The sequence below is a fragment of the Otolemur garnettii genome, unplaced genomic scaffold (assembly GCF_000181295.1).
Source record: "Otolemur garnettii isolate 467f Iridium unplaced genomic scaffold, OtoGar3 scaffold00080, whole genome shotgun sequence".
NCBI lineage: Eukaryota > Metazoa > Chordata > Mammalia > Primates > Galagidae > Otolemur > Otolemur garnettii.
In genome coordinates, this window is record NW_003852475.1 from 3,290,828 (window position 1) to 3,307,089 (window position 16,262).

General features: G+C 38.9%; 1 protein-coding gene across 1 annotated transcript in view; it reads left to right on the forward strand.

The window, feature by feature from the left end:
* Positions 1-14,636, forward strand: part of RAB3GAP1 (RAB3 GTPase activating protein catalytic subunit 1) — a 107,767-nt gene extending 93,131 nt beyond the window's left edge. The window contains exons 18-22 of the mRNA XM_023515852.1: positions 7,329-7,425; positions 7,518-7,621; positions 7,744-7,859; positions 9,311-9,413; positions 13,874-14,636. Coding sequence (XP_023371620.1) covers positions 7,329-7,425; positions 7,518-7,621; positions 7,744-7,859; positions 9,311-9,413; positions 13,874-14,110 — 657 coding nt within the window. The 3' untranslated portion in view covers positions 14,111-14,636. The remainder of the gene's footprint in view (positions 1-7,328; positions 7,426-7,517; positions 7,622-7,743; positions 7,860-9,310; positions 9,414-13,873) is intronic.
* Positions 14,637-16,262: the final 1,626 nt, after the last annotated feature.

Sequence of the window (16,262 nt, forward strand, 5' to 3'; positions counted from 1 at the left end):
CACATATATCTTGATTTTTCAAACATTCTTCACTGTAAGAATTCAGAAACATGGCTGATTTCAAGGCTGGTATAAGATGAGCCTGGACTGCAGTGAGCTATGATAGTGCCACTGCTCTCTATCCTGGGCGACAAGAGCAAGACCCTGTCTCAAATAAATAAATAACCTGGAAAATCACATATTGCAAGAAATAGAAAATAAGGAAGTGCTTATAAAAATGATCGGGGCAGGCTTGGTGCCTGTGGCTCAAGTGGCTAAGGCACCAGCCACATACGCCTGAGCTGGCAGGTTCGAATCCAGCCTGGGCCCGCCAAACAATGATGGCTGTAACCAAAAAATGGCTAGGCGTTGTGGTGGGCGCTTGTGGTCCCAGCTACTTGGGAGGCGGAGGCAGAAGAATCTCTTGAGCCCAGCAGTTGGAGATTGCTGTGAGCTGTGATGTCACAACACTCTACTACCCAAGGGGACAGGTGGAGGCTCTGTCTCAAAAAAAAAGATAGGGGAAATTCATTAAGAGCTACCTTGAAACTCAGTGGCCAAAGCTGGGACAATTTGAGTGCTAAATAAGTAAGGACAGTGATGATTTATAGCCATTGGGAAAAAAACAGGTATCCTCGGATCCATGTTGACAATATTAGATAATCAAAGAACTAGGGGAGAAAGGAAGGCATATCCTGTAGTACAAAGATGACTGATAGGCTTGGCGCCCTTAGCTCAGTGGTTAGGGCACCGGCCACATACAATGGGACTGGCAGGTTCAAATCTTGCTCAGGCCTGCTAAATAACAATGACAACTACAACCACTGCAACCAAAAAATAGCCAGGCATTGTGGTGGGCACCTGTAGTCCCAGCTACTTGTGAGGCTGACGCAAGAGAATCACTTAAGCCCAAGAGTTTGAGATTGTTGTGAGCTGTGATGCCATGGCACTCTACCGAGGGCAACATAATTAGAATCTGTCTCAAAAAAAAAAAAAAAGAGAACTGATAAATTTAGAAGATATGTTGGTGCTGGAAACTTTTCATTTTGCAACCATATTCATGGTAAAGATTGGCTCAGGCAGGATTCATAAATAGAATTAAGTCCAGACTGGGCACAGTAGCTCACTCCTGTAATCCTAGTGCTTTGGGAGGCTGAGGTAGGAGGATTGTCTAAGGCCAGGAATTTGAGTTCAGCCTGGGCCACATAGTGAAACCTAGTCTCTATAAAAATAAAAACATAAAAAAATTAGCTGGGCATGGTAGTACATACCTATAATCCTAGTTACTGGGGAAGCTAAGGCAAGAGGACCACTTCAGCCAGGAGTTGAAGGCTGCAGTGAGCTGAGATCAACCCACTGCAAGCCAGCGTGGGGGACAGAGTGAGACCTTTTCTCTAAAACAAATAAATACATATAAATAAATAAATTTTTAAAATTTGTAAAATCCTTATAAAAAATGAAAAGATACTAAGTCTATGTAGAAATCTGTGTGAAGAATTGATTCATACTTGCATGGCTTTAAAATGTTTCTCTACAGATTGCTTCTAAATTGCAAGAAAATAATCACTCTACAGTGGAGAATGGGACTATACCTTGACAGGATAATCAAAGTTAATATCACAGTAAGGTAGATGGAGAGCCTGTACATCAGGATGTGTTACTCTGAAAGACCCCACACCACTTATGTAATATTTGGTCCAAGAATGCGTAACCTGAATCTAACTAAGAGGAAATATTAGATGAATCCAAAATGAGGAAAATCTGATTTTAAAAAAAGATTAAAAATAAAAAACTCATAGTGGGGGCATATTAAAAGGACATAGGAATCAATTGAAAGAGTTCCCTAGTGGCCAATGCTGGAACAATTTGAGCAACAAAATAAGTAGCATTGTAACTCAAGGTATAAGATAAATTTCCTTGAGTCTATGCTGGCATTAATGATTAAATACATAAATGCTGTAGAAGAGACAAGCCTGTGCAGAAGTGCAATGGGTTTTTTTTTTTTTTTTTTGAGAAAGTCTCACTATGTTACCCTCAGTAGAGTGCTGTGGTGTCACAGGTCACAGCAACCTCAACCTCTTGGACTTAAGCCATTCTCTTGCCTCCTCCTCCTCCTCCCAAGTAGTTGGGACTGCAGGCACCTACCACAATGCCTGGCTGTTTTTTTTCTTGTTATTGTCGTTGTTGTTTAGTAGACCTGGGCTGGGTTCAAACCTGATGGGCACCAAGCCAGAAGTGCAATATATAAAATTGCATATATAAAATATATAAAAATATAGACATTCTGCTCTCAAGGAGGTGGAGTATATTCCCACTCTGTAAATGTGTGCTGCACATAATGCCTCCTTTCAAAGAGTATGATGTGCCGAGTGGGGTGGATGGAGAGAGTAACACACAGTGCAAAACCCTGCCAGGCACTCCCTCAGCCAGGCGGTGAGGGTTAACATCCACAGGATAAGTCATAGTGACAGAATAGCCTCTTGATGCCATGCAAATGGTACCATAGCTCTCTGGTCTTCCTCCCCCAAATACATAACTCAGTTTTCAGTTTAATCATAAGAAAAATGTCAGATAAATCCCAATTGAGAAACTCTTTACAAAATACCTGACTAGAACTCCTTAAAACTGTCAAGGTTTTGAAACAAAGAAATTCTGAGAAACTCACAACCGGAAGGACTCTACAAACAAGACAGCTAAACATAATGCGATATTCCAAATGGGGTCCTAGACTAGGAAAAAGGCTAAAAACTAAAGAAGTTGAGTACACAAATGGTAAGAGAAATGGAACAAATGTCTATCAATGATTAATGGATAAGCAAAATATAGTCTGTCCATACAATGGAGTATTACTCAGCTGTGAGGAGGAATGAAGTCGTGATATGTGCCACAGCATGGGCGAACCTCAAAAACACTATGCTGACTGAAAGAAGCAGGAACCAAATGCCACACCCTGAATCAGTCCATGTATTTGGAATCCCAGAAAAGCCATGTTTATACAGAAAGTAAGTTAGATTAGTAGTTGCCAATGGGTAGGGATTGGGGAAATGGGGAGTGACTGCTTTGGGTATTGGATTTCTTTTGAGGGAGACAAAAATGTTCTAGAATCAGATAATGGTGATTGCTAAATATGTTAAAAACCACTGAAATATTTATTTTAAAGTGGTGAATTTTATGGTATATGAATTATATCCCAATGTTTAAAAACTAAGGAAATCTAGGACTTTACCTAACAAATCCAGTCAGTGTAACCTAACTCTTTGTACCCTCAGTGAATCCCAAACAAGAAAATAAAAATCAATAATGAATAAAAAAGAAGGCAATCTGAATAAGCTATGGAATTTAGTTAATTACAAAGGGGAGGGTCTATACTCAAAATGACAAAGTTTTTTCTTTTTTTTTTTTGGGAGACAAAGTCTTAGTTCTTGCCATGATGTCGTACCTCACAGCAACCTCAAAACTCTTGGGCTTAAGTGATCCTCTTTGCCTCAGCCTCCCGAGTAGCTGGGACTATAGGCACCTTCCACAATGCCCAGCTGTTTTTAGAAATGGGGTCTCACTCTTGCTCAAGCTGGTCTTGGATGCTGAGCTCAACAATCCACCCACCTCAGCATCCCAAAGTGCTAGGATTATAGGTGTGAGCCACCACACTTAGCATAAAATGACAGTGTTTTTTATAAAAGAGTAAAAATCTTTCAGATTGAGATTAAAAAGTCGTGACAACTAGGATAATGGATGGATTCCTAACTGAAGCCTGTAGTAGTGGAGAGGAAAAATTCATAAAAGGCATTGTTTGGGTCAGTTGATAAAATTATAATGATTGTAGGTTAAAAGTGTTTATCAGTGTTAAATTTGTTTTGTTTTACATAATCAGAATCATTTACATTTTTATGTAGGAAAATATTTTTGATTTTAGAAAATACACATTAAGGTATTTGGTTATAAGGGACATAATATATACAACTTATTCTGAAATTATTCAGAAAAAACTTTATGTACATATATAGTGTATGTACACACCCAGCTAAAGGGGGGAGAAAGATGCAGGTGATCAAAAACAGAGGAGGGAAAGAGTTAATAATAAGTGGATCTAGATAAAGGGTATCCAAATATTTTACATTATTCTTGCAAATTTCTTTTTCTATAAGTTAAAACAAAATTTAGAATAGTAAATGTTAGTAAGGAGATACAAGAATAGGAACTCATTACTCTATTTTATAGGAGTGTAAATATGGGCCAGGCGCAGTGGCTCACACCGTCATCCCAGCAGTCTAGGAGGCAGAGGCAGGTGGATAGCCTGAACTCACAAATTTAAGACCAGCCTGAGCAAGAGCAAGACCCCTTCATGAAAAATAGCTGGGCATTGTGTGTGGGGGGAGCACATGTAGTCCCTGCTATTGGGGAGGCTGAGGCAGGAGAATGGTTTGACAAGCCCAAGAGTTTGAGGTTGCTGTGAGTGCCATGGCACTCGACCAAGGGTGACAAAAAGTCTGTTGAAACACTTTATAAAATAGTTTGACATTATCTTGTAGGTATCCTAGTTTTATTTTTAAATACATACCCTAAAGAAATTCTTCTGTATGTGCCATGTGCACCAAGAAATAGGTGTAACAACATACAGCCTTATTTGTAATAGCCACAAGTCAGGGTGGAGGTTATGCACCAATAGTAGAAGAACATTTTAATACAACAGTGAGAATGAATACACTATAGCATGTAACAACAGCATGTGTGAATCTTAAAAACAATGCTGAATGAAAAAAAGCAAGTAGCTGATAGGTATAAATAGAAACATTCTATTAAAACCAGGTAAAACTAAACAATATATTGTTTAGGACTACATAGGTGAGAAAACTAAAGAAAAGCATGAGTCTGTTATTTCTGGGGAGAGGTGGGAGGAGTGAAGTGGAAGAAGAGAGATTTGATTAAGGGGGCTTAGAAAGTAGTAGTGATAGTCTGTCTCTTATGCTAGTTAGTAAGTAAACAGGTGTTCATGTTTTCTATTTATAAGTACTACTCTGGTATGTATATTTCTTAATTTTAGTGAAGTTTGAAATCACTTACAACTGCAGGCCAAAAAATAAAAAGCTACTATAAATTATTAAATGAACAAAACAAATTATAGAACAGTACATAAATTATAGACTTCTGTTAAGAAATTACATTTGAATTTCTGTTTCTGTTTAAACAATCATAGAAAAAAGTCTGAGAACATAGAAACATGGGGTTTTGGCAGGAAGTAGGATTTCAGAATTTCTGCATTATATTTCTCTTAATTTATTTTTGAAATCCATGACCATTTATCAGGAACACATTATAAGATTCTACTTTTTTTTTTTTTTGAGACAGAGCCTCAAGCTGTCACCCTGGGTAGAGTGCTGTGGCATCATAGCTCACAGCAACCTCTCTGCCTCCCAAGTAGCTGGGATCACAGGCTCCCAACACAACGCTCAGCTATTTTTTGGTTGCAGCCCTCGTTGTTTGGCAGGCCTGGGCTGGATTTGAACCCGCCACCTTAGGTGTGTGTGGCTGGCGCCTTAGCCACTTGAGCCACAGGCGCCAAGCCTAAGATTATACTTTTAAAAGAATTTTTTATTCTGGGAAGCTGAGGCAGTTAGAATGTCTAAGCTCACAGGTTCGACACCAGCCTGAACAAGAGTAAGACCCTGTCTCTAAAAATAGCTGGGCATTGTGTCAGGTGCCTATAGTCCCAGCTACTCAGGGGGCTGAGGCAAGAGAAAGGCTTGAGCCCAAGAATTTGAGGTTGCTGTAAGCTGTGACTCCATGCCACTCTACTGAGGGTGACAAAGTGAGACTCTGTCTCAAAAAACAAAACAAAACAAAAAATAAATAAAAGTTTTTATTGATACAAAATAACTATATATACTTATACAGTTATACTTCTTTTATTTTTGTTGCTGTTGAATAAGGAGTTTAAAGGTAGGGTCCAAGTATTGCACATACTTCTCTTTAATTTTATTATAAGAAAAATAATAAAAACAATTTCCATTTTGGAAAAAAATAGAATAAACCAAAACAAGTAAACAATCGAAATAAATTTATGAAAGTTCACTAACAATGTTTAGAAATACTGAGAAAAGTAGATTACAAACAGTATTGTACATATTTAATATTAATTCCCTTACTTGTATTGTCAAAAATTCTGGAATGAGGGGCAGCACTTGTGACTTAGCTGGTAGGATGCTGCTGGCCCCATATACTGAGGGTGGTGGGTTCAAACCCAGCCCCAGCCAAACTGCAACAAAAAAATAGCTGGGCGTTGTGGCGGGCACCTGTAGTTGGGAGGCTAAGGCAAGAGAATAGCCTAAGCCCAGGAGTTGGAGGTTGCTATGAGCTGTATGACACTTTGGCACTCTACTGAGGGCAATAAAGTGAGACTCTGTCTCTTAAAAAAAAAAAAATTCTGGAATGAAAATGCCCCACTGTTAATAATTGTTATTTCTAGGTATTATGATTAACAGATGGTTTTTATAGTCTTCTGTTTTCCTAATCTGAATGTATTATATACAATCAAAAAAATTATGAAAATATTTATTATTATTAAAGATTGATGTAGGGTGGCGCCTGTGGGCTCAGTGAGTAGGGCGCTGACCCCATGTACTGTGGGTGGCAGGTTCAAACCCAGCCCCAGCCAAACTGCAAGAAAAAATGGCTGGGCGTTATGGCAGGTGCCTGTAGTCCCAGCTACTTCAGACAGAAGTTGAGGCAAGAGAATCGCCTAAGCCCAAAAAGCTGGAGGTTGCTGTGAGCTGTAGGGCCACAGCACTCTACCAAGGGTGACAAAGTGAGACTGTCTCTAAAAAAATAAGTAAATAAAGATTGATGTTCTTAGGTTTTTTTCTTTTCTTTTCCTTTTTTTTTTTTTTTTTTTTTTTTGGAGACAGTCTCTTACTATGTCACCCTTGGTAGAGTTCTGTGGCATCACAACTCACAGCAACCTCAAACTCTCAGGGTCAGGCAGTTCTCTTGCTCAGCCTCCCAGGTACCTGGGACTACAGGCGCCCACCACAATGCCTGGCTATTTTTTGTTGCAGTTGTCATTGTTGTTTAGCTGACCCAGGCCAGGTTCAAACCTGCCACTCTTGGTGTAGGTGGCTGGCGCCATAACCACTGTGCTATGGGCACCGAGCCTTTAGGTTCCTTCAGTAATATTATTCTTACCTTTGGGCATAGTAGCTATCTACCTGCGTGAGTGGGAATAGGTACTAAAGAGAAGAGTTCTCTACTCTTGATGCAGATATGAGTTGAGTGGTTGAGGGTTCTGTACTTTGTGAATGATGCTCTGGTCTGTGACACCCGCATTCAGCATTTATGTAACTTGCCTCCTTCAGGTGCTTCACTATTTCGCAATCCAGAAACCTGCAGACCTTGCTCGGCACCTGTTACCTTGTGTGATTCATGCAGCTGTACTCAAGGTAAAGGAAGAAGGTAAATGTCATTTTGATTAGTCATTAGTTTATTTCCAAAGTGAAATTATATTTTACTTTATTTAATAATTGCTTTGATCTTTTTAAAAATAGAAATTCTGGAAAACATTTCTTCAGTTAAGAAGATTATAAAGCAGATAATATCCCATTCCAGTAAAGTTTTGCACTTCCCTAATCCAGAAGACAAGAAATTGGAAGTAAGTTTGATGTGGTGTCAAAATCTTGCCAAGTGTTCTCCTCAGTTGGCAGTAGTTATTTGAAGATATGCTTATAAAAGGCTTTGCTTTTTTACTTATGTCTCTCCCTTTTCCTCTCTTAGGAAATCATCCACCAGATTACTAATGTGGAAGCTCTAATTGCTAGAGCCCGGTCACTGAAAGCCAAGTTTGGAACTGAAAAATGTGAACAGGAGGAGGAAAAGGAAGATCTTGAAAGGTAATTGCTATTTGGCTAACTCAGTTTGGTCTACAATAAGAAAAGCTCCCACTCTCTTAAGAAAAGTTGTAATAGGCTGGGCATAGTGGCTCATACCTGTAATCCTAGCATTTTGTGAGGCCAAGGTGGGAGGATTGCTGAGGTCAGAAGTTTGAGCCCAGCCTGGATAATAAAGTGAGACCCCATCTTTACAAAAAACTAATTTGCTGGGCATGGTAGTGTACACATGGAGTTCCAGCTACTCAGGAGGCTGAGGCAGGATCCCTTGAGCCCAGGTGTTCAAGGTTGCAGTGAGCTGTGATCTGGTGATCTGGCTACTGCATTCAAGACTGGGTAACAGAGTAAGACCTTGATCTTAAAAAGAAGAAAAAGGAAAAATTGTATTAAGATATTGAAACTATTGTGGTACTTATTATTTGAAATAAGCATTGACTAAAGACAAAGATATACTTAATTATAGGATTTGGCCACTGTGCTCTTTTTTTCCTTTTCTTTCTTTCTTTTTTTTGAGACAGAGTCTCATTTTGTCGCCCTTGGTAGAGCGCTCTGGTGTCATAGCTCACAGCAACCTCAAACTCTAGGGCTCAAGTGATAGGATGATGTTTTAACGTGTGATAAAGTGTTTCTAAATTAGCTTGTTCAATGGTTTGAATTTGTCATTATCTTAAAATTTTCATTAGCTTTTCTGTGGGAAATGGCATTATCGATGCTAAATAATTAATATTATATGACAAGACATTTGTTATAGCTTTTAACAAGTTCTTGTTTGAATTTTATATCTTTGGTTAAGTGAAATTTTCACCCAGCCTACTTTGTTCTTGAAAATTGCTTGTTTTAAGTTAGAAGAATAAGCTCTAATCAAGGGAATCATTTCTAAAATAGCTGTATCAGTGAGCAGGTGGTACGGGCTTGGTGGCTCTGTGCCTTCAACTCTGTTAGTTCCACCATACGCTATCTGGGATAGACTTGGAAGGACAATGTTTCCAGCACATAATGGCAAAGTTTACTGTTGAGACTTTGCCCAACACAACTTATATTTAAACATACCGGTGCACATACACACCCCTTAAAAAACAAAAACAAATATACATCATTGCTTTCCTAAATAAATCTTAGTTTCTACTATCCCCCAATTTTTTTTTCATCTTTTATGAACTGTAGCATTTTCTAAGCCTCTAGTCTGAAAAAAATAGACTGAATATTTCTTCTTCTAGTTTGACAGAGATGGGCTTTTTAAAAAAAAATTATGAAAACAGTTGAAAAAGCAGAAATATTGTCAACTGAGTTAATTTCACTTCCAAATGTCAATCTATCCTATAAAATTTCCCCTCCAGCCATGGTAGGTCTAGTCAGTATTAGAGGGAGGATTTGTCAACAACATTCCTGTGGGAGGATGGACACGGGCAGCCAAATAGTTTGGTCTCCATCCTGGTGTTACCTCTCTTTCCTAGGTTTGTGAGTTGCCTACTGGAACAGCCTGAAGTGTTAGTCACCGGTGCCGGAAGAGGTCATGCGGGCAGGATCATTCACAAGTTGTTTGTGAATGCTCAGAGGGTATGTGAGATTCATTACTGACTCCATCCTGATCTCTCTAGACCTCCACTTGGGAAGATGCTGTTTTAATTCGTGCATGTGGCTAATTAATACAGCTGCTAATTGAGAAAGCGTCTGGGCATTGGGTTTGAACACTGAAGGAACTATGATTCTGTCGCTGCTGAATCTGAAATCCATTTGCTCTCTCACATGCTTAAGTAAAATGATAAGTATATTCCAGGACCTAAATTTCAGAAATTGAAAAGGTCTGAAATCCATTGTTGCAAAAGCTGGCAGGGATTCAGCAATGGACAGTACTGTGCTGTGGGAAAAAATGTTCACTGCAGGTGCTTTTGAGTAGAATAGAGTTCAGTTTTACCTTCTCTTTAAACCCCATGTGCTGCAAAGTAGATTTACAGTTCACTTTGAATTATAAATCTAACTATTCTTATAATGGTGAAAAGACCAATAGATGTTCCATAGAAAGGAAGAGAGGAGGATTGGAGGTTTTTAAGACTATGGAAACAGATTCTAGCACAGAAAGAAAGACCAGTTTGAAAACTTATTATCATCATTACCTCTACTAGTGAAAGTAAAAGTTTTAAAATTATATAGTACCCTGGTTACTGGGTAGGAAGTGCTGGCAGCTCAGCACTCATACCTCAGTGGTTAGGACGCTGGCCACATACACCAGGGTTGGCAGATTCAAACCCGGCCCAGGCTAGCTAAACAACAATGATAACTGCAACAAAAAAATAGCTGGGCATTGTGGCAGGCACTTGTAGTCCCAACTACTTGGGAGGCTGAGGCAAGAGAATTGCTTAAGCCCAAGAGTTTGAGGTTGCTGTGAGCCATGACGCCATGGCACTCTACAGAGGGTGACAGAAAGAGTGAGACTCTGTCTCAAAAAAAGAAGTACTGACATCCCACAGATGATCTCATGTCAGGGCTCATTAATATTAGATATTCTGATAAAAACATTATGATGTGCATTAAATATAATTTTCTCTTGCCTGACTGTGCTGACATGAGAATGACCTAGTTTTTCAAATAAGAGAATCAAATAAGAGAAAGAATTTTCATGGGTCTAAATATGAATAACAACTGGATAACTTCAGTTGAGTTGGTCTGGAATACAATTAGTTAGTATATTCAAATAATAGCCAAATATACTGATAAAAGTTTTAGCAAGAGCTAAAAACTAAAATTTATTTACAGGATATAGCTCCCTAAACTTAAGTTTCCAAGTTAATAACCCAATATTTTATTTCCTCACAAATTAGTCTTCTAGGAAATAGTAGATACTTACTTTTATTTATTTTATCTTTGTCTCTGGCATGAAACAAGAACTGAATTTGTTTTTACATCCTGTAACTTTGCCAGCTTAGACAAAGTTATACAAAGTGTCTGTCTACTCAGACACTTATAAGCACATTTCCTAGTTAACCACCAATATCAGTTTTCCTCCTAGTGTAAAAACTCTTTTTTCTTTGATCATTTTTTAAAAGTTGTATGTTAATAAGATTAAAAATTCAAAGTATTTATAATTTTAGTGCTGAGAGTATTACTTGTTTTGAATAATTAAGCAAAATTATTTTCCCCCAAATAGAAATAGTTTCTCCACTCCCTCTACTAATAGTAAGTTGAGACTTATTATAAAAATTTTTGACAACAGAAAACATTATAAAGAAAAAATTAATCATATATTATCACTACCCACTGATGATCACTGTCAACATTTAACATCTAGTATATACAAATATATACCTCATATTAAAAACTGGGTTATAGTACATCATAACTTTCTTCTTTTTTTTTTTTTTTTTTTTTGAGACAGAGTCTTACTATACAGTCCTCGGTAGTGTCGTGGCATCACAGCTCACAGCAACCTCAAACTCTTGGGCTTAAGTGACTGTCTTGCCTCAGCCTCCCAAGTAGCTGGGACTACAGGCGCCTGCCACAACAGCTCACTATTTTTGTTGTTGTTGTTCAAGTTGTCATTGTTGTTTAGCTGGCTTGGGCCGGGTTCAAACCTGCCAGCCTCAGTGTATGTGGTTGGTGCCCTAACCACTGTGCTATGGGTGCTGAGCCAACTATATTATTCTTATTTGCCTCTTAATATACTTAAAGTATTTTTCAGAATCACTAAATAGAGTACAGTATATCAACTTTTCAGTAGTCTCACTATATAGCTAATCCCCTTTCAAGGATACTGAACTTGTACATTTGTCTTACATTATATAATTTAAAGATTTCAAACCTTCAGACCTTACAGAGAAAGTTTTTAGGGAATTGGTAGACCATGTAATCCATATAACAAGCTTCTGGTTGGTATGTTTTTAAACTCAGCTCTTAAATGTCCAGCTAAAGTAAACTGTTAAAAGTTTATTCATATAACTTTTCTTACCATATGATTTGACAGTATACATTAATTTTATTAAGATTTTAACATATTTTTTAAAAAGTAATGAAATTTCACTAGGAATTTTTTATGGTAGATATTTATTTTATACACACACACACACACATATATATATATATATATATTTTTTTTTTTTTGAGGCAGAGTTTCATTTGTTGTCCTCAGTAGAGTACCATGGTGTCATTTAGTTCATAGCAACCAAAAACTCTTGGGCTTAAGCGATTCTCTTGCCTCAGCCTCCCGAGTAGCTAGGAGTACAGGCATCTGCCACAATGCCCAGTTCTTTTTTATTGTCGTTGTTGTTGTTATCTTCTGGGCTGGGTTCAAACCCACCAGCCTCAGTGTATGTGGCCAGCACCCTAACCACTGAGCTATGGATGCTGAGCCATAGAATTTTTTTTTTTTTTTTGAGACAGTCTTAGTAGAGTGCCATGGTGTCACATCTCACAGCAACCTCAAACTCTTGGGCTCAGGCAATCCTCTTGTCTCAGCCTCCCAAGTAGCTGGGACTATAGATGCCTATCTCAACACCCAGCTATTTTTTAGAGTCTGGGTCTTGCTCTTGCTCAGGGTGGTCTCGAACTCCTGAGCTCAGGCAATCCACCTGCCATGGCCTCCCAGAGTACTGGGATTATAGGGATGAGCCAAGGTACCCGGCTATATGGGTATTTTTTGTTTTTAATTTCAGGTTAACTAGGTTACAGTGTTTACATTTGTTAGGTAGAGTCCCTCTTATAGTTGTGTCCCACACCCAAGAAGTGTGCCATATACCCTTACATTATTAATTTTATATATTTAGAACCTAAAATTATAAATGATAAACTTTACCACGATTATGTGTCTGTGGTTATGTACATACTGATTGGGTTTTGCTTCAGATGAACTCTTAGGCACCTCTCCTTAAATTCACTGGAGTATCTATTTTTCAAGCCATGAGCACTTTTTCTTAGCATCGTAATTCTTTGATAAAAGAGCTAGGTTTTTGTCGAATCATTTCCCCATTAAATGACACTCTCTGCATCACGTGTTGCACCATTAGAGGCATGAGTGTGGGATGTGTCTGCTCTGTTGGATAGCTGGGTGTGTTGTATGTGGTGTGGCTTTGTTTGTCTTGAACATTCTCTTGATAGGATCATGTTCTTTAATGTAATGCGTGCTGTCTCTGAAATAATCTTGAATTCTCTTGTCTAGCCCTTTTTAAACCATCTTGCTTGTTTCCCTTTCATCACTGTTTCTTTTCTCACCCTTTCTCAAGCTGACTGAGTCTTCTGATGAGGTAACAAAATAGCCTTTGTCCCTCATAGTTCCTTGTTTCTTTCCATCCCTCTAACTTCATAAGGTCATTAAAACTAACCACCTCTTAAACACTCTGGATTTAGTATACTTTTCTGGTAGATACTCATCTTAACATGATTTCATGTTTCCATTGCCAAAACAATTCTTTTTTCCCAAATCGACAGTATTGTAATAGAAGTATAGTGATCAGAGTTAAAAACAAAGGCTGTATTTTATGCAATTTTAATGAAAAATAGATGCCCATAATGAAAGCATCTCTTTTGTGGCCGTTTTTACATGGACCTCTGTCACAACGTTAGCTGCACAGCACACGCACACCCACACACCCCGTTTTAATTTGTCAAGTGAGCTTTAAAAGAATTGATTGGAAGAGTTGAGATGAAAATCATCTTTTGAGACTCTAGAAACAGCTCCTTGTTGGACTGAAGAGATCAAATGTGGGCTTGGGTCACTGCTAGAGGAAACATACAGAACCCTGGACAGCTCCCTATTCATCAGATGTCTGAATATGGCCCTCACTTTTCAAAGCAGATTGCCTGGCAGTCTTATCCCTTCTGTCTCTGTCACCAGTTTGGCTGCTCATGCAGTGTTTCCAGCTTCTTGCATTTTCTGTGTTTTTTGAATAATCATAATATAGCTGACTAAATTACTGAGTAAAGTAGGACATTTTTATGTATTTATCATGTTTATTCATCTGTCCTTCAAAAGTGTCTGCATTTAACATTTGCCTTGATTTTGAATTTAGTATTTGATTCTATTCAAGGCTGCAGCCATGGCTCCACCAGAGGACGAATTGAAGAGAATGGGCTCCCTGGAAGAAAGAAGGCAGAACTCAGTGTCAGACTTCCCACCCCCTGCAGGCCGGGAATTCATTTTGCGCACCACCGTGCCGCGCCCTGCTCCCTACTCCAAAGCTCTGCCTCAGCGAATGTACGGTGTCCTCACCAAAGAAGATTTTAGACTTGCAGGTGCCTTTTCCTCAGATACCTCCTTCTTCTAATTCTTCTAGTGTGACCTCATCAGTGGCTTCAGAGACAGTGCTGCCACCTCCCATGGGAGGGAGGGTGTGCCAGGGAGAACCCAACACAAGGTTGAGGTCGTGGAGAGGGCCCTGTGCAATTGATTGATTAGGAATCAAACCAGCACCTAGAAGACTTGCTAGCACCCAGCTTGGTCTCTGTTTCTTGGTGGTGGCAGAAAACATGGGCTTGAACTATTAAGAGATTTCTGCCTTGAAGAGATGGGCTTTGTGTGGGGAAAGGGACAACAAACTCTAGAAGCTCTCTGTAGTGACTCTGGCAGGATAATGTTTATTTTATTCTCCTCTGTGACTGTCAGTGGGGCTATTCCCTCATTCATAGTCTGTGTAAACACTTAGTGGTTGTATTTATTAGTATCAAGTATCAAGCAAAATAGAGTATCTGTTAACCCCAGTTTCAGGGTATGTTGGTGGTACCATGTTTCCCCCCAAAATAAGACCTACCCAAAAAATAAGCCCTAGCAGGATTTCTATGCATTTGTTAAATAGAAGCCCTACCCTGATAATAAGATCTAGTGATGGGTATGGCTATGCAGCCTATCTGCATAGCCATACCATGCATTTCGGCACAGAGAGGAAGACATACCCTGAAAATAAGCCCTAGTGTGTCTTCTTGAGAAAAAATAAATATAAGACAGTGTCTTATTTTCAGGGAAACATGGTAGCTTTTAGTCCTAGAATCTGTGTTTTCAGAATGCTACAGGACATTCTGTTTATTCAATCACCTGGTAGTCACCTTTATTACACTGATTAACTTTTCATGAGCATTTTGAATACTCTAGGGGCAAGTCTAGAATTTGTTTCTTTTTCCATGTAACTGTAACCTAGATGTATTCCTTCTGATAAAACTATAAAATGTCACAGCAAATTAGTTTTATATCTCTTGTTTTCCTTTTGGTTTCATGTAGGTTATCAGCCAGCACATCCGCTGTTCCCTCTCATGCAGGGCAGCACACGTTCTCTTGTGATTGCTGGCTGGGAACTGCACATAATGAAATAGAAAGGAACACATGCTAAAAACATAGTTCAGTATGTAGAGATTATCATGCAATTAGTATAATTTGATGTATGTGCTAGTGCAATGAGTAGAGGATTATTTTAATGCACTATTTTGCTTCTGTATTTTAGTTAAAATAAAAGTAATCTGTGGGGATGTGTAACACCCAGTATAAGGACAGCCACCATGTTACTAGTTATGTGAAGATCAAGATGTATTAAATCTGTGTTGCTATCAGGCCTCTGTTTGGTGATCTGAAGTTATTTTTAGGCCTAAAATACCCACTTCAATCTAAAGTACAAAGTGGTGACATTGAAGCATAAATTTTGCCTGTGTAATTTTAAGAAATTGATAGAGCTGTGCAAACTCTATATTATTTTTGTAAAAATGAAAAAGTGTATATATAGAATGTTTGTGTGCACACGTGTCTGTGTGTGCAGATGTAGCAGGGGAGGCATGTGGCCACCTGGCCCTACAGTGCTTCCCTCTGCCCTGCTGGACTTCACTGCACTGGTGAACCCGTGTTGAGCACAGCGCTGGACCAAGCAGAAGAAGCTTCTTTCAAGGACAGAGTTTGTCTGCTTTTTAAAGAGGAAGTTAATAACAGAGAAAATTCTACAAAGGGGAAAGTTGGACTTTAAAAACTCATTGTGAATCTAATAAAAAGGAGAGTATTGCTTTTTGTGGCTAATTTTCTCCTCTTACTCTCTCCCTTCTGAAGAGTATTTCAATCATATTTCACTTAATTTTGTTTTACTTTTTTGTAACAGAGTTTCACTTTGTCACCCCCAGTAGAGTGCCATGGTATCACAGCTCACAGGAACCTCTAACTCTTGGGCTCAAGTGATTCTTTTGCCTCAGCCTCCTAAGTAGCTGGGACTACAGGCGCCCACCACTATGCCTGGCTATATTTAGAGACAGAGTCTTGCTCCAGCTCAGGCTGATCTTAAATTTGTGAGCTCAGGCAATCCACCCACCTCTGCCTCCCAAAGAGCTGGAATTACAGGTGTGAGCCGCTGTACCCGGCTGAATTTTTTTTTTGAGACAGAGTCACACTTTGTCACCCTGGGTTGAGGGCCATGGAGTCATAGCCCATGGGAACCTCAAACTCTTGGG